The following is a 19,379-nucleotide window of genomic DNA, read 5'->3' as shown; positions in this document are numbered from 1 at the left end:
AATGTCTTGACTGAAATATTTATTAAGCATTTTGTTAACAATTTTTGATTATACATAAAAAAAAAGATTTTAAGCGAAATAAGTTGTTGGATGTTTAACTTGTTAATAAATAATTTAGTAACTCAACACATCATGTGTTGATGTTTATCATACATTAGTACCTTAAATAATTGACTTTTTATTGATTTTTAAGATTGAGCCAAGATCTGGTGCTAATATACAATGATTTGTATGGCTTATAAACAGAGAACTACACGACTTGGTTAATCCTCCTTAAGGTAGCTCCTCCATAATTCGAATACGCCTCAAACTCTATAGTAAACTGGTAGATCTTAATGAAAGACTAACCAAGTGCTACGATTATCAGACGGTCCTGATGGTGATACTCTTATTGGCAGCCAACATTATCGTTAGTTTCTATATGATCGTCTACACAATCAGTTTGAACCAAATGACCCTATTTGTCATGCTGAATATGTTTCCTTTGGCAATGGTTAAAAACTTAATTTTTGGCTGAGCATTGCAGTGTGGGATTTGGTGGATAGAACTGGTAGACAGGGAGCTTGAGAGAAGTGTAAGTATGGGAATTAAGCCTGCAAAGTTATTTCTTGTAATAGAAACTTTCTCATAAACATTTGACCTTGCCTTATACTGAAGTCATCGCAGAATGAAATTTGAAATTAATCGTAAAATGGGTTTTCACATGCTCGTCACCAGCGTATTGCACTTGCTCTTCTTGGTGCAATTTGACTATATGAGCTTGTGAATTAATGGAATTTTCTCAAGAGTTGACACTTAGTTTCCCAGATGGACAAAGTCAAGAGATGCAATATAAAGCAGGTGACATCATGGCCAGAAATGCTGAATAAAGTGAATGACTTGCAGCTGAAAAATGCAAGGAAAATCGGAACAGGGCCGCCGGTCGTCAGTTGCAGCAATACAAGCTCAACTCCTTTCCCATTCCCTCAGTCTTTAAACGAGGCTATGCAAAAAGCCAAAGTAGAGCTGGCAAAAACACACAACACAAGTCAAAAGCGTCTGCAGAATGGAGTGGCTGTGAAAAGAAGTGCAATTAAGGCCAACAAATGAACGAGTCCTTTGCTCTCTGGCTGGCTAAGAATGCAGGGATTCCCCTTTTCATTATGCTGCAGCAAAAACAATGGCACCTAAAGCTAACATGAGCAGCTATGGGGGATTTTCAACTTTTGCACGCCCAAAAAATAATAGATATTTAGTACTTTTGTCAGAATTATATATAATAATAATAGTAAACAAAATAACCATAGCATATCTTTCAGATATGTAAATAAAAAACAAGAAAGAAAGCAAACTTCGGCAAGCCGAAGTTCATATACCCTTGCAGCTATTGCAAGAATTAAACATTTTTGAAAACATTAAAATTATGATTTACTTTCGTATATGTTTAAAAACATTGAAGCTATGATGATTTGCAGCCCAATTATTTGATAGTTATTTTATATATTTTTATTATTTCTAAGGGAGCTATATGATATAGACGTCCGATTTTGATAAAATTTAAACCATAATTCTGAAATATTTAACCATTGCTATATGTCGAAGAACTAAACAAAAAATTAAAAAACAGAAAAGTTATAATTTTTTTCATTTATTTTTCCGATTGTTCCTATGGGAGCTATATGATATAGTCGTCCGACTTTGATGAAATTTAAACCGTAAATCGGAAATATGTAACCATTACTAAATGTCGAAGAACTAAACAAAAAATTAAAAAACAGCAAAGTTATAATTTTTTTCATTTATTTTTCCGGTTGTTCCTATGGGAGCTATATGCTATAGTCGTCCGATTTTGATGAAATTTAAACCGTAAATCGGAAATATTTAACCATTACTAAATGTCGAAGAACTAAACAAAAAATTAAAAAACAGCAAAGTTATAATTTTTTTCATTTATTTTTCCGATTGTTCCTATGGGAGCTATATGCTATAGTCGTCCGATCCGGCTCGTTCCGACTTATATACTACCTGCAATAGAAAGACAACTTTTGGGAAAGTTTCATGCAGATAGCTTTAAAACTGAGAGACTAGTTTGCATATAAACGGACGGACAGACGGACAGACGGACAGACGGACAGACGGACAGACGGACAGACGGACAGACGGACAGACGGACATGGCTAGATCGACTCGCCTAGTGATGCTGATCAAGAATATATATACTTTATAGGGTCGGAGATGTCTCCTTCACTGCGTTGCAAACTTCTGACTGAAATTATAATACCCTCTGCAAGGGTATAACAATAAATATATAAAAGGTTGAACAATTTTACCTACAATAATAATATTTTTTAAATAGATTAACTTACTGAAATGGCAAAAGTAGTTGTATTCGGCTTAATTAAGAATGTTAAATTAAATACTGTGGCATATTTTGCCCTCTACCAGCAATACTAATTTTTGATATGATAGTAGCCTTGAGAGTTTGGTTGTGTAAACAAAAGTTTATCTGAGTCTTTCTTCTTGTGCACTTTTCTTTTGTTTGTTTTCCGAATTGTTTTTGTGCTTTCAGCTAATTTCCCTTTTGGCAACCACCTGCGCTTGATTTATGCCCACATTTCTATTTTATCTGTTATTCGTTTGTCCAGACATCGGCAACATTTAGGTTACTCGGTAACTGAACAAAACTACTACAGTACAGCAACTGACAGGCAACAATTAGGGCAACAATGGGGGGCTCGAAAAGAAAAGTCTGACAAAAGAAGCCCACACTCGTCCTTGGCATCGTGGGTCTCCTTGGCTGTCAGATGCAGAGGTCCTTTTGGTCCTGTTCGGCCCTCATCGGGGGAAAGCCCCATTATCTTCGATTATCGAGAGCACAAAGCCAGCAGCGATAACAGGCGCAGCACACTCGACACAATCGCGTAAATTGATTTTTATTATCCTGTGGAGGCAATTCCCCTTCCCTTGCCCCTTCCTCTTCAACATCCTCCAGTTTCTGGCAAATTTCCTGCTCATCTGCACGGTGGGCAAACAAATATAAACTGGAGTGTACACAAGCATTTGATTTATTGCCCTGGCCCAGGACATCCGCCAATTGTTTGGGGGCCACGTGGCATCGGCATTGGCATCCTTGGGATCCTTGGGATCCTTTGTTTACACAATAAAATTCCAGCAGTGAAGTCAGCATTAGGTCAACATTCTTTTTTCCCATTGGCGACTCGTCAACGTTTACAGATAATTTCGATTCGCTCGTCTCGATTTGTGCCAGCTTTCAATATATTTTTATTAAAATGACGCCATCTGGCCATTGACTTTGCTGAGCTGCGCACATTTTCACCATTTTGCAGAGCAGGCAAACAAATTCGTAAAAATATTTTCGTTTTTATGATGATTTGCCTTGTCAGCAGAAAATAGGCACGAAATGGATTTCCTTTATAGTGATAAGTTCGCTTATCTCTTCCTCATTTTCCTCCCCATTATTGGATCATCTTCTTTATTTTATTGCCTTTTTTCTGGTCTTAAATAATATCAATTGAACCATATTACATATTCTCTTGAAAGTGTCGAAACGTAAATATTTTGGTAAATAAAAACACTTATAAGGCAGTTGATTAAATTCTATTTTAGCATACTTTTTATAGCTGAGCTTAAGTTTTAAGCAATCTGATTTAAAATTAATTGAAAGTCTTAAAAAATATTTTGTGCGCTCACATTTAGTTGAATTTGTTTGTTTGAACATAATAAAATTTTTTTTTTTTAATCTTTTTAAGCTTAAATTAAGTTTAAAACTATAGAAGGAGTGATCTAATTTAAAAGTAATTCCGATTTCTGTCAGCATCTTCTGCATTTCTTATCATCATTCGAAACTTCTTTCTTAGCCAAGTAATTAAAGTTTTGGCGATCTAAATTTTCCATAGATACAATATTTAGTCAGACTTTGCACTAATTGCCCGGCTTTTCCTGGCTTCCTTCCATCTTTTCTTCTTTTCCTCCTCGCGAAAGTTCCATCTCAGCCTGAGACACAAATCGGCTTTGCTCGTCGCTGAATTGTTGTTTAAACTGCCAGCAACTTGCAGCAAATTGGCAATTATTTAATTTCGCAAACTTCTAAGCCAAAGTTTCGGGCGAAAAACCCCCGCACGACCGGCTTAAATAAATTGAGGGCTGGAGGCCAAAATTATAGCGCATTGGCAAACTAATTACGGCAGTCGGCTCGAATCAATGGAACAATTGGCGGGCATTTATCGTAATTAGGGAAAGGGTTTCTCTTTCATTAACTGCTTCCCCTGGAAGTTCAAAGTCCTCTCAGTTTGCTCCCCATCCAAAGTCCATCAAATTTATTCCCCAATCTGCGGTTGCCAGGAAAACATATAAATTTAAATCAAAAATCTGCTGATAAACTTTGACCTTTCAGTTGCAGCCTTCGGCTATCCTTTGGGTCATTGAACGTCCTTTACCTAAGGAGGGCAGAACAAAAAACATCCTAATTACAACAAATGGACAGTCAGGCCTGGCGGCAAATTTTAATTAATTTACTGAAGAAATTATAAATTGAGGTAAACTTGATGCCAGAAAAGTGGCAAAGGATGGACTTAACTTTTATCTGATTGAAGATTTCTTAAATGCTGACCATTGAGAAATTTTTTCAATTAATTATTGTGTTTCCAATTAAAATTACTTTTGCACATCCTACTTTTCCAGTGATTTCTATCCCCAAAAACATACACACGTAGTCATTTGGTTAATTCGAAGGCTGTTACACATAAATCTATGTAGGTGCCCAATAAAATATAGGTTCCTGCTCTTTGAGTGATTTTTATATTCCCATAAAATAATGGTTAAACAAATAAATATTCTGCCAGACAAAAACAGAATAAGAGCGGAAATTATCGATGAAATTTACGAGCCCAGCCTCATGAGCATGCGATGGAACGTTTTGGCGAACTAATGCGTCCATCAGGATTTTTATGGTGTAAACAAAGCAATGAACAATTTGCGCGCATTCCGGATAAAGCCAATAAATCAAATATATTGGCCAAAGCGAAAGGGAGGAATTGTGCCCAAAACTTTTTGCTGAGCCAAGCTGAGTGGCTGTGAGACGCCGAGGATAATAAAAATCAATTTACGCACTTTTCTGTGAGCGACGTGTCCTTTGTAGTTGTTTTTATTGTGGCATTATCTTCCTCCTCTCGACTTCTAATCGAGCGGTGGGTGGTGGTTTTGTGGTGGGCGGTCTTGACTGGCCTTGACAGCGGTTGCCCTCTGTCAATAAGTGGCTAAGTGTCGGATTATCCGCAGCCTCAAGTGTTGAGTTTTTAACAGGATTTCATCCTTGTGCCTAGCAATTTAATTGTTCCTGTCCAGTGGGATTTCCATTCTGTATGGGGAGACTAAAATTTAATGTAGGAAACATTATATAAAATCGCTTAAAATAAGCTAGACGAAATAAAAATCTTAAATTTGTGGATCATTTCGAAAATTGGAAAACTTTTTATATATTTTTATTTTTTGAATAGCACATATCTTATTAAGCGATATTTCAATGTAATAAAACAACAAGACATGGGATCTTATTTAAAAGGATAATGAAATTTCTTAAACTTTTGGAACTCCTTTAAAATGTTTAATATTTACAAAGACTGAAACATTTTTTATGAATGGGATACGTAAAATTACAGAACATAATTTTGGTTTATTTTTTTATTTGCTTTTAATTATAATTTTTTGGAATTTAAACCTAATGTTTCAGATTGCATCACGGCCACATAAAGATGTATTAATATGATTAAAAAATTCAACATGCTTGCATTTGAAAAAACCACCTTTAGACTTGTTTTTTTTTGTATTGTAATGAATAACAATTATCCTTCTGGCAATAAATGCAAAAAATAGATCTCCCAGCTCCACAAAACATGCATTTATTTGAATGAAAATCCGCAACAAAAGCAAAGCCCGGAGCATAATAAATCAGAAAAAACAAGCAGCCAGAAAGGGAAGTGTGGAAACAGCTGGGAAATCGCAGTCAGGGAAATTAGCCGAGCACACACGGATAACCACACAAGAGTTGAACAAAGAATATGCACCAAAAGCTGCTCGTGCTTTATGCTTTTCTCCATTTTCTGCGCAGCCATTGTTCGCCGGAAAATCCAGCTGCATTCTTAGCCAGCCGAAAAAATAGAAAACTCGTTCATTTGTTGGTCTTAATTGCGCTGCTTTTCACAGCCACTCCATTTCTCCGTATCCTTTTGACTTGTTAAAACTCTCCTTTTGGCTTTTGCATAGTCTATTTTTTTTTGGGTGGATATAAATACTCCCCTTTTTTATAGCTGCATTTTGCACACAGATGTCCTGCGGCTGTGTTCCCGTTCCCCCAGCTGAAAAGTCCACAAGGCTTTCACTTAGACACGAATCCTTGTAAGCTCGGCGGGGACATATCCCACTTGTTCGTTTGGCCCTTAAAAAATGCCTCATCTTGAGCTGTCACTTGTAGGTCCTTTGCCAGAACACTCGACTCCAGACGACACAAGAAAGTGCGAACCAATTAGAGGACTCGTTAACACGCCTGCTTCACAGGTTTCTATAATCAAACTGGATGAGAAACAGCAGGTACAGAAAACTGGTGAGCGCCATGCGGAATCCCATTTCGTAGTTCACATAGAATAAGCCACAATGACGAAATCTCAGCCTGCGATGAGTGCAAAACAAGGCAAAATCGGAAATCTATAAAAGAAATTAATAAAGAATTTTTTATACAACATAGGAGAGTATATAAACTTACACTCCTTTCCACTTTCACATCCAATTGCTCAATGTCGTTGAACAACTTCAGAATGGTGGAAGTTTGTCTACCCGTTCTTTCTGCCAAATCGCAAACTTCAATGTTTAGCCAAAAATCCAACATATTGAGTACCAGTGCCTGAACAAAGACCACTATTTTGATATCCAGTTCATTGTGCAGGCTGATGGAGTAGATGATGAAGAAGTAGATGCCCAGAACGTTGGCCAGCAGAAAACTGACCATGACCAGGACCATTTGGTAGTCGTAGATGGAGGCCACTCGATCGTTGAGTTCCAAGAGGCGATGGTAGAGCTTGAACAGGTAGTCCACTTGGCCAGACTCCACAGTTTCTCCATTTGCCAGATTGTTCACCAGCCGAAGAAGTTCCCTGTTGACAATCCACACATATCGGTAGATGAAGACCACGGCCAGGTGAAAGTGTGTGGCTCCCAAAAGAACAGCGAGTAGCATGAAACAAAGACCAGTTACTCCAATGAAAAGCTGGCTACTGAAATTCGGTGACATGCCCAGTTCCAAAATCAACATGGACACGACTTCCAGAATCACAGATAGCCCTTTATACTGGACAAATCGGTCAAAGCTGCAGCACTTCTCCAGAGAATAGTGACGAAAGTGGTAGTGTTGTAGATCCAAAAGCTCATTTATGATCTTTTCGATTTTTCCGCTTTTCCAGAAACCTCTGAGCAGCACCAGAGACACCATCGAAAGAGTCTGCACATCGTGGACTCTGTTGACCTGCTCGGCCAGGGCATTCCTATGGAACACCTGCATTTTGATTGGCGTTTCACTCTCCGTGTCATTTGTGACCACCAGCACAATAAATGCCGCATTCAAGACAAGGCCATACACAATTAGCCACTTGGAACGGTGCAATTTCCTCGTCCAGCTGTCGTAGGTGAAGGGAAACACGCCCAGGACCCACGAGGCATACAGGACACTCTTCAATGTGAGGCCAGATAGCCTCGAACGGAGCCCACTTCCGCTGGGGCGGAACATTCCGGACCGGAGAATCAACCTCGAATGTTGAGGAGCGGATTTCAACAGACGAGTGCCAGTTGCGATAAGGTTGGTTAGATGTACAAATGTTTTCCGTCCATCGCCCATAGTGCGGGAATTGCTGATGAAGGGATTACGCATAGTGAGCAGCAAACATTTCGCCACACCAACACTGGGAGAAATATATTAAATCAAAAGTCTGAAAAAACATTTAATAGAACAACTTTGCAATAATGTAAGTATAAGTATCCTTTGTAAATTGAAACACATAAATTAGAAATCACCAGTTTTAAATCCCTGTGTTTGAAATAATATTTATTTTGACATTATTGTAGTTTTACAAAACATTATGATTTTCTTATCAATATGAGAAGTTTTAAGTGTAGGTATACCTAACCAGGCCGATGTTTGTTAAGAAGTGTTCGAGCACTTGACAGGCCAAACGAGTTCTTTGTGCTCATAATGCGAGCAACATTTGCTGCGATTAAATCATTTAATTAATTGGATGGACATAGAGTTGAAGTTCAGTTGAAGTTATGCGCCCCCAATTCACCCCACTTAGTTGGGTCATTTCTGATGGCAGGCTCGTAAAAAAAAATTCGGAGAGGCCAAAAAGAAAACCTGAAAACATCCTCGAGGACAGCCTCTTCCCATTGCAACTCAAGTGAAATCTGTGAAAAGCTTCGAGTGCGATAATATCCCGGCATATTTCACTTCAGATCTGGAGAGTTCTCTTGGAGATAAAACCGGAGTTCGAGGGTATTTGACTTTTGGGGCGAAGTCCTCTCAAAAGGATAGCCTTCCAATCTGGAAATTCTCCCAAGTTGTGCAAATGAAATTTCATTTAATTAGTGTTGCAGACGACAAGTTTGATGCTTCAATGAGCTGCTGAAGATGTGTATAATGGTTGATGTCCAGCCAGGCGTCTAAGTCCTTGTAATCAAATCGATGCTTTGCCCTCTGATTAATTGGGTTAAATTGATACCTGAGACTTGCCAATAACCGAGTTGTCTTCATCGAAATGGCAGTTGCTTGGACATATTTCTCCCTTGGCATTCCTTTTTTCACCTTTTCTCTAATGGCAGCAACAAACTTTCGAATGGTTACAACTTATTTTCCCATTGCGCCTGCAGTTTTTGACACTGTTGCAAAGTTAACACTTTTGCAACTCCCTTTCTCTTTGGCAGTTATGTTAGCTGGTAAACTTTTAGCAGCTGTCACCTGTAAATGGATTTTCCTTTGGAAACTCCTCAATTTTTTCCCTTTTCGTTAGTGTTGCTTTAAAGTATGTTTTTGGCAGAATAAAACTGCAAAAGGTAAGTTGTTTAATTTGTACTTTGAAAAACAAATCCTTTGGCTACCATAAAAACTGATTAAGTACGAAATTTTCCTTGTCCCTGCTTAACGTACTCCGAGGAAGACCGAATTATATCGCTTTCCAAACAGATTTCAATTAATGCCAAAGCACTTTCCCGCACCTCTTGCTTATAAATTTCTAAGCAGATTCATTCTGTAAACCAACCGCATTTTCATAACAATGGAGAGCAGCTGAACCGCATCCTCGGGGTGTCCTTTGTTAGTCCTTTGGGGAAATTCGCTACACAGTAAGCAATTAGAATTAGAGAAGCACTTCTCGGCACAACTGTAGTTTGAATTTTTAATTGCTGACCACAGCAAACAAACGGGGAGTAAACAGGGGCAACAATGCAACATTACGGGGATCCTTTCAGGTGGTTGGACATCCAATTTGCATGGCTAAACGAATCGCCATTTCCTCTATTGAGATGAAAAATTACTTTAACCTCTAGCAGTTCGAGCTTAATTAAACACAAAATGTTCGACAATTGTGGATTCTTGTTTCCCTTGAATGAACTTCTCACCTTCTCAGGAAGTACTAAGAAACCACAGAAGGATTGCAGCTAAGCATTATTGTGGCGAGAGGTTCCTACAAATTCCGTTTTTTATTGTGTGGCACTTATGTTACTTTCTCCCCAACTTAATCGCTGATTAAACGCAGAACTCAAGCGTCAAACGCACAATTTGGCGGCATTCCTCCCTGCTCTTTTTGCTTTGCTCTTCCTTCAAGTATTCCCTCAGAAACGTGCGTGATTTCATTAAAAAAGGAGCAACAAAACAACACCTTAAAGGCGCAAAAGGAAAAGTTCCCCAAATCGCGCATACGCCACGTGAGCCGCCTTCGAAGCAGTCGCCTGCAATTAGCCACGCAACTCGTATTTTTAGCCAACTGGCATAATTAGAAGCTGTAAAGGATCCAAAGGATTCCCTGTGCCAAGTTCAAACGGAGCTAACAGAAAGCCTAAAAAAGGGGTCTAACAGGGGAACAGGAAGTGGGTGTTAAAGAATAAGCCCAGAATAAGTTAATTAGAAAAATTATATTAGGAGTGACTGAGGCAGGATAAGAAGTGGGTGTGGCTGCCTTAAATGCCTATTCCAATACGATTTTTTTCTTCTTTGGTAAGGCATTTGGTAAGAGATTCAAAGCTTATAAACCAGAAAAATCCCATTAAAGATTTTCGCATAAGAAACATATTTGTGTAATGCCCCAAAAACGAAACAAAGTTCTATGGAAATGTCGCGCCTTTAACCTTTTCCTTGGGATTATTGAAAATGTTTCCCCTCATTGCTGTCATGTCTTGTTTGGCCATTATCCTGACTGCCTTTCGCGTCTGCTGATATCCTTCGCTATGTTATTGTTATCCTTACTTCTCCGAAGGGGCAAAGTTTAATGTTTCACTTGGCAAAGGATTCTCGTTGCCTGCGGGGAAACTTTGCTCGCAAGTCGTTAAAATCAAATGGATACTGTCCCAAAGGGGGATTCGGAATAAAAATCTCTGTTCCGAGAGTTAAGTATGCAAACTAAGGGGTTTCCATTGCCATAACACCCTTTCAAGTTAACTTCTCTTGTTTTCAAGCGATCAAATCTCCTTGCAAATGCAATCCTTGCACCAATTTAGCACATCAAAGGTAGACAAACAGCCACGCCCATTTCGGACACGTCCACCCAGGCAAATGAGGCGAAAAAATGTTGGAAAATATTTGCACTAAAAAGTAGCAGGAGAAACAACAAACGGAATGCTCGAAAAATATTTTCACAGTTGCAAATGTTCGCTATGCGATGAGAACGAAAAAACTGTTGGTAAATATTTATGAAATATTTTCGTAGAGTCTGCAAATCAAATCAAATTGCTGACAGCCCCGGTGGTGGGAAAATTCCTTGATTTATTGGAAAATGGGAGGGTGAACTTTTCAGTTGTTTACTTGTCAAATGATTGGAAGGCAGGAATCCCGGCAGATGTTTACCTCTTTTTTGCTTATCTAATAAAGTGCAATCCCCAGAGCAGACAATGCAATTTGCCGCGTATTTATATCCTTCGATAAACTCTTGTGAGCTTGTGTGGAAAACTGCAGGGAAAACTTACCGGCCACCTTGGAAAACTCTCTGAAAGTGACTTACAAAGGAGCGTTGTGAAATTAGCTTTCTGCAGTGAAATAAATTTCAAATTTCAGGACGGAAATTGAAAATTTATTGGCAAAAAGAAGGAGTATGGCTTATGGGGTGTCCTCTTTTATTTATGCATATGTATCCTTAGAGTTTTCTTTGAGGGATCTTTGGTGACAGAGGAAAAGAGAGCAGCGATTGATGATCCTGGCTGTCGGGATACAAAGTGACAACATTTTGCATCGCAATCGGAGAAGAAACTTTTCCTATTTTTCCCCTTCCTTTGAGGGACATTAAAAATTTGTTTTTCCCGTTTACTTGGGGATGCATTTTCGCAATGTTTTCCTTTCCTCCTTTGCTCATTTTTCATGCTTTCTTTGGAGCGCCACAAAGTATGCAACACATGCAGCTGAAGTTTCCGCGGAAAGTTTTCTTTTGCCGTCCCTCATCTTCCATAATAAGTTACGCTTAGCATTTTCTGTTTTTCCTCCCAGCTAAGTGCATTTTTCACCTTTTATCATTATTCGGTGGCTCATTTTCCGCGCTTTTCCCCAGAGAAGTTTCGCGACTTCAGCCGAGGGTATGATGATTGCTTTGGTCTACGCAAAGTGTCTCAATTTGGGTTCATGTTTCCATTAGACCCGCGAATATTCCTCAGATGCGCATAAAGTATTTTGCAGATAATAAAAATTGGCAAACGGCGCAGAATTTATGCGCTGTGAAAACTCGTAAATTTTCAATGTGGGCCGTGATAAAAATCAGCAATGAAAACGCAGCGACAAAATAGAAAATCCTCCTGCGCAGGAACTTCAGCCTGTTGTTCATTTTAAGAAAGTTTTACGATTCCCGATCTCTCGGGTGAAGTTCAAATGGGAAAGACCTTGGAGGAGGTCTATAAATAGATTATAATATTTATTGCGATTTATCAACGACAATTTGATCAATGCAGACTTTCTGGTGTATTTATATTTGTAATTTTTGATCATTTATAGATTATTGTAATGAAAAAAATGTAATAAAAACTCAATGGTAAAGCTGCAAGTTAAGTTTCACTTAATGAAAAAACATTTAATAAAACGCTCAATGGTAAAGCTGCAAGTTAATTTAACCACTGTAAGCGATCCTAAAATTTCGATTTAGTACACTCGCCAGAGCCATTTTCTTTGGTAAACTTTCTTTTATTTCCGGAGCAATAAATTTCAAAGAAAATTTATTCCAGTTTTAGTGGGAATTGCTAAAGATAAACAGAAATCGAAACTTCCATTCCACCTCCTCCGCATTAATTTAAACACAATTAAATGGCGACTGGCTCTTGAGAGTAAAACAGAAAGAGTAAGGTAGTCAAAAAGAGACAGAGGGAACTCGAGCATAAAATCAACTTCAAGGAGGACATAAATTAAAAGAAAATAATACAAAATAGAGCAGGGTGGGAATTTTGGGAGGCGATAAAATCGATGCGTAGGTCATTTTGGGTCAGCGGTGAAATTTCAGAGAACATTTCCCCAGAAAGCAAGGAAGATCGGAATTAATTGCAGAGAAATTTAATTTTACGACGGGGAATTTCTCCCCGGGAAACTCTTCAAGAGGAATAAAATTCTTCCGCCAAATGGGAGCGCAATGAAACTGGAAATTAATTGTTGATGATTTTTATTGAGCCTCGAATTAAAAGCGTTGAAAATGTGGGGCAAGCTCTTCTGAAATGTATTTTTCTACCACGAATGTAAAAAGTGCTACAATGGAAAAGCTTCTCCCCATTTTCCCTTATTTCCCCCATAAAAATTAACAACAAAAATGTTTGCATGTTTAACTGCGCCCCAAGTTATTGGGGAGTGAGTTTTTGGAAAAAGCGATACCCTCTTCTTTTGCCTTTGTTCCAGAGGTGGAAATCTGAAAGGGTTCAGTGTGTGGAGGTCAAAGGGCGTCGCCTGTGTACTCTGAAAATATTTGACAATTAACTTCTGCTTTTTGCTGTCCTCTGGCGGAAATTCGTGCGGTTTTTCGCCGTGGACACGTTTTTCAGTCACAAGTGGCACTGGAAAATTAATTATGATGCGAGGGTTTTAAATGCATGCAGGAAATTACCCATTGTGTTTTTATTAAATGAGAGGAAACTTTGAGATAAGAGCAAAATGTTAGGTTCAGCTTACTTATCATATTTGTTTTCCTTTTAAAATAATCTTCAATTAAATCTTAAATATCGGCTTCCCAATCTTATTTAAGCTCATATTTTATTACTATTCAAAGTATCAGTGTTATTTTCCCTCATTAAAAATCAGATGCCTCAAAGTTACTTATTCCTTAAATAATTTCGAGAAGAGTTTCTGCATTTTCAAGCTTCTGCGATTTATTTTCCAACTGACATATTCATCTCCATTTTCCATGCACCGTTTGGCCTTTTAGCCCGTAATTTTCCTCCATTCAGTAGACTAATGTCCCTATCTACTCTGCCATAGCCATGTGTGTGAGTGTGTGTGCCATGTGTCGGAGGAAGTGTCTCAGTCTGAGTTTGTGCTGACATCAAGTTCATAAAAATATCTGCCATAATTGCAGCTAAGTCAGCAAATGTTGACTGCTGTCCTGTCAGCCATCTCTTTCTTCCCTCTGTTCCCTTCTCTCTCATGCCAGTTGTGGTCCCTTTCTTGTTTTCTTGGTCTTGTCTAGCCGCATTTTCTTTTCTGTTGCGTTTCCCTTTGGCGAAATATGAAATGAAAGGATTCAGGAAGGCGCAGGATGTGAAGTTGGGAGATTTAGGGAGATATAAGGATTTTGAAAGGGAACACTTAGTTTTATGGCCTCGCATTCAGAACAGCTGCTCAATGTGGCGAGAACGAAAATGAGGCTGTGGAAAACTAAGCGAGGGAATCCCTTTTTAGAGAATCTAAATCATATGTTTTTACATATTTCGATGAATATTCGATCGGCTCGGGGTCTTCTAAATCAGTTTAACTCCTACTTCAATAATTCCTGATTTGTGTCCACATTACGCCCTACTTTCAATTCGGTGGCATTCAGTCCTGCCCTGAAATGCAAGTCCAAATGGGAGTGAATAAATGTCACTGCCCAGATGTAAACAACGCAAATGCAACCAGCAAGTGTCCTTAGTCCTTTCCCATTTTCCCCATTTATAAACCCCTTTCATCGCCCACATTTTCCGCAATCTTCCCTTTACAAAGCCAACCGAAGAAAGAGTTGACTAGGAAAAACATGAACTTTTCCCCTGTTTTCTCTATTTTTCGGTGGGTTTTTATTAAGCGTCATCAAAGTGGGCGGTAAGTTACGGGGGGCGTGGCTGATTGCAGTTGCTACTAAAGAAGAGAAAAACTGAAAGGGCAAAGGATTTAAATATCTCCCAAGCTACATTTTCCTTCCTTTTACTTTGTTGCATTTCCTTTTCGGCAAGGAAAACTTTCATTGTTTTTGCAACAAATTGCGGCAGTTTGGCATGTTCTTTTCATTTGCTTTGCTAGATTTTCTTCCCTTTTTCCTTCATTTGGCAGAGCTCAAAATGTTTTTCCTATGCAAAGTTTGCCACAAATTCATTGAGAGCACAGATATTTGAGGTCCCTTTTGAGTGAAATCATATTGATAATTGACAGCTTCATTTTCCACTTTTCGTTAACCAACTTCAATGGAGCGAATCATTTCATCGTTCAGATTTCCCTCGTTAACTTTGTTTACATTTATCCTTGATTTTTATACTATTTCCCGTTGATTGTGTAAAACCATTTGGAATGCGATCCATTTAAATGGGTCATTAGCTTGGTCTGCCATTGATGTGAACTGGTTTTAAGTTGTTTTTTACATTTTATGAACCATTTTCATGCTGTCATAATATCAACTGCACTTGATTTCATTTACCCTACTTTTCATTTGATGTTTGTTCTTTCAATTAAAAGTTCGAGGTATTCACTGATAAACTGAAATTGGAAGGTTTCCTTTGCACTTCCTGTACTTTTTTCTATTCTCTACCAACTCCCACTTCCTGTCTTTCCTGGTCCGTTATCTGAGCTTCCGCTTTTCCTCAGTTCCCCAACCCATTTCCATTTCCATTTTCACACATCCCTGTCGAGAGTGTTTATCATTAGTTCACATGACTTGCCATCACTGAATTCCCACCATGAACTCTATTCTGGATTCTCTTCATTTGCGTAGTCATACAAAATTAATTAGGAACCTCTTAACTTATTAGCAAGTGAAAACTGAGACTGAGAAGGAAATTTAACATAAAAGTCCAGTCGAGTTGAGAAATAAGATCGGATTAACATTACTCATACGCCACCGGCACCCATTTATTTCGTTAATGAATCATTTGCTTCAGCGCCTGCAGATACGACTCAAATTCCACTTTGAGATTTAGTTTCATGTCTGAAATTGAGTTTATTTGACTAACCATTTCCAAGTATTTATGTCCCTTACTACTGGAAAGGAAAGAAAATGTTCAACCTTTTGATTTGTTGAAAAAACTATAGGTTAAGAGTACCTCAAAGGCGAAAAGGTCACGGAATTTCCATGAAAATCAAAGAGAGAAGCTAAACGAAAGCGCAATTTATAATAAAAATCAAGTGAAGTTATTTACTCCGTGCCACTTTTTCCTTGATTTCCTTCTTTCTATACTTATTTTAAGTACTCCTTTTTAATTGAAATATTTTTAACTTGCGCTTGCATTTAATTAATATTCCGCCATATAGAAGGAGAAGTCCATAATTTCACTGTAACAGTTGGTCCTCTGGTTTTTCCCTTATTCTGCAACCTCCTCCGGTTTATACTTTCACCTCGAGTAAATCGAAACTTTTATTTCTTCATTAAGGCAGCTGAGATCGATTCCATGAATATCCTGCCTGTTTTCCCTCACGGATGACATTTCACTTTACATATCCTTACTCTTCGCCGTTTAAATCTCCATCATTTCTGCTGACATGTTTTCGGTTTATTTTGTTTTCCGCATTTTAATTGAGTGGAGCGAAGATTTTAACGAATTTACCGATGGCAGGATGGCATCGCCCAGGATCCCCCGCCCCTTTCCGTAAAGAGGGCATGGTCGGTTGCCCTGTACCATATATTATGCATGCCTCAGTGGGCGCTCACTGAACAATGTGGGTGGGAAATGGGGGAAATGGCAGATGTCTCTATCGTATTTCCCGGTTTATTGAGCGGAGAGTCGCGGCAAGTGGCCCAATGGAGAATAGGAGAAAGCGGGGGTAAGCATAGTGTTATCCATATGCATAGTGTTATCCATATTCTTCGAGTTGGATCTCCTCTTCCCAGTTCCCTATTGTTCACCTTGTTTCCCTGTTTACCACCTGGAACATAAACAGCAGCATGAGCATCTCCTCCTTTGCGACTCCCTTATCTTCACATTCATTCATCCATAAATCATGCAGCACCTTCAGCATCGACCCATATGCGAGTGTTCAACTGTCGCACAATCGAGAGTGGAGTACGGAGTACAGAGGACAGAGGACGTGACTCCGAGGCATTGCAACTTGGCTTTTCCTCTGGCCTTCGGTTAACCTCTCTGCTCTCCGACATTTGAGATATTCGTGTCTTGCTTTAACCGCGGCATTAGCATCTCAAACAGGCGAAACATTCAAATTGATGTGACCCCAAGACAAAGGGGGATTGGAGGTGAGAGGCAGGTGCTCATCTCCATTTTAACGAAGAGTACAGCCTCAGCTAGGTGAGGAAAATCTTTATCTGCCTGGAAAAACAGCGGTTAAGAACGGGTAAAATAGCGCAAGAATTTTCCACTTTGTCCGAGTGTTTTCATTTGCATTCGTAGGCCAAAAGGAATTCCGAAATGAAAACAAGGCAAAGAAATATTTAAGAGGAGGAATACCCTCGTTACAAAATGCATCAGAGTCCCATTGTGGTTTCCATTCGAGTTTCTTCATGTGTAAGTTCAAGGTCGGAAAGAAACCTTGACCGGTTTAAAAGTGGAGGAAAAACATTTCTCTAATCTGTGGCCGAACTTGTCTCGGACTGTGAACTCATTAAAAATTCTGAAAGCGGAATTAAAAGCATTTCCCCAGTCGGATAGAAAAGACAAGTGGAGCAGACAGGAGTGGACCACGCTGCGTATGAGTAATGGCATTTTAAACAGGAAAGGAAATGACGAAAAACCATTTAAAGGGGAATAGAGAATCTGAAAACTTAATAAACAAGCTCCCATATTTGAAAGTGAATAACGAATTTTGAATTAATAATGTGACTTAAGTACAATTAATTGAAATTTTAAATGATAGTATATATTTTTAATTCACTTGACACACCATTCCATTTCCGCCCGTTTTGCTCCCCTTTGAAACCCTGTTGCTCCGCCCATGACAACCACAACGCGTTGCTGAAGGACGAAGGACGAAGCCAGGGGCAGGACCACAGGACCCAGAATCAGGAGCAGAGGGATCCAAGCTGATGTCCTGCGTGAGCAGAATTTTAAACGGGTGCCAGGAACAGAATCAGGCTGCATCATCTATCAAAAAAGGGGGTTACAATTATCAGAGGGTTGGGTGGAGAAATGAGAAGGGAAAAAAGGACCTGCACCTGCTCATTAATTCTTCCCTGCAATTTCCCCACCAAAACAAATAAATTTGTGGAGGCGTCGATTCAAGTGGGCGTGGCATGTGAGTACGACGAAATGAAAATGTGCAACCATCACAAATTGCCAGTGAAAACTTTGTGTCAAGGCCTTTAAGCCAATTAAGTGTTTGTCGTTTGGGCCAAGTTCGAAATTGGTTTAAAGTGAGGCGTATGGTATGGTTGCCCACTTTCAAGTTGAATGTCTGTGGTTCTGTGGGGGGAACCCCCGAAAAGTGTCACCAACAAACACGAGCAGATGGGTAAAGTAGGCAAACAGAAAGCAATTGACCCAGAAATCCATTCCCGATTCTTTCCACCTTTTTCAACCCCAAATCGAAGCCCAAACAGAAGGCGAAATCAATAAAAAGGCAGGCAGAAGTGAAGGGAGAGCCAAAGGACGAAGGATGCTGCTCGTTTCCTCGGTCAACAAATGTTGCCAGACTTTGTCAGCATGCTGCCAGGATGCCAGCAACATTCTCTCTTTTTACTCAGGAGTATCCTTCAGATAATTCTCGGGAAAAGCTCCCGCTCTCTTCCGCAATTTCCCACACTCCATTGCCATAATTTCGAGTCCAACATCCTTTCGAGGGCCACAATTTGGGGGAGGTCAGTAGTCCTTAGTCGGTAGACAGTCCTCCGTGCGTGGTGGATTTTCTTATTCTTATTATTCATGTCAACGACTCGCACATTTTAATTGGGTGTAAAAGTGGGAGGACATGGGGAGGATATCCATTCAGGACACCCGAATTTAAATTTATTTGGCTTGGGAGTTGGCAAACTTCTTGCAGTTTGTTTGAATTGCGGGAGCTGCAAACAAAAGTCTCAATTTAAATATCAATTAGAATTGTTTACCGGCGAATAAGGATGCTGGGCAGATCCTGCCATCAATCAATGTTCGAATTGTAATCAAATATATATGAAGGAAATGCTTGAATGCCATCCTGATTCATGGTAGTAGATCCCTCTTCTGGCAAAAAAGAGATTCCCTTTAAAGTCTGATGAAGATGGAAGATTGAGGAGATGGGCCAAACTTTTAATTGATTTGTGTGGCAGGGAAACTTTTCTCTCCATCTATCTCTCGAAGAACATTGTTCATCATTTCTGTTAATTTGTTTACCACAGAATACGAGAGACAGCGAAGAGGAAGTTGAATCAACAGATAAGCAGAAGGGAAAACTGCGCCATTTTCAAATTTATTTCCCAGGAAAATACGCTTGGCAAACGTAGGAAAAACCACGAGGAAAACTGCGCAACAAACAAACCTTTGTGGTTCCAGGAATACGCAGAGAAAACGGAATAGCCGATTGAAATATTTGAGCAAACAAGGGATATAAAAAATTCGGGATTAGTTTGTCTAACAACAATTCGATTTATTGGCAAACTTTGCAGAGCAAAACAATCTCTTGTAGTCTGATTTTTAGTTGATTTTATTTTTGCCTGTTTCTCAGCTGAAACTTTGCTAACTTTTTAATTGTTTTTCAAGTCCTGCAGTCATGTAAATTAATTTTGTAATTGTATTTAATATTTTGGCTTATCCTTTTCCTTCACAAAAAGTTAGGTCATTAGGCT

The 19,379-nt window shown here is 39.1% G+C and overlaps 1 protein-coding gene across 1 annotated transcript; it reads right to left on the bottom strand.

The window, feature by feature from the left end:
• Positions 1-6,546: 6,546 nt before the first annotated feature.
• LOC108147901 (gustatory receptor for bitter taste 22e) lies at positions 6,547-7,774 on the bottom strand. The gene is made up of 2 exons (XM_017274661.1): positions 6,758-7,774; positions 6,547-6,699 (listed from the first exon to the last, which is right to left on the bottom strand). The coding sequence occupies exons 1-2, from the start codon at positions 7,772-7,774 to the stop codon at positions 6,547-6,549; spliced, it is 1,170 nt and encodes a 389-aa protein (XP_017130150.1).
• Between the last annotated feature and the right edge of the window lie 11,605 nt (positions 7,775-19,379).

The sequence above is a fragment of the Drosophila elegans genome, unplaced genomic scaffold (genome assembly GCF_018152505.1).
Source record: "Drosophila elegans isolate 14027-0461.03 unplaced genomic scaffold, ASM1815250v1 contig_814, whole genome shotgun sequence".
Lineage (NCBI taxonomy): Eukaryota > Metazoa > Arthropoda > Insecta > Diptera > Drosophilidae > Drosophila > Drosophila elegans.
This window is presented reverse-complemented; position numbering and strand designations above follow the sequence as displayed.

Excerpts from the sequence above, each read along its gene's own strand:
- LOC108147901 (XM_017274661.1), bottom strand. The coding sequence starts at position 7,774 with ATGTTCCGCCCCAGCGGAAGTGGGCTCCGTTCGAGGCTATCTGGCCTC. Across the intron at positions 6,700-6,757 it reads ATGTGAAAGTGGAAAGGAGT|ATTTCCGATTTTGCCTTGTT; the intron begins GTAAGTTTATAT and ends TTTCTTTTATAG.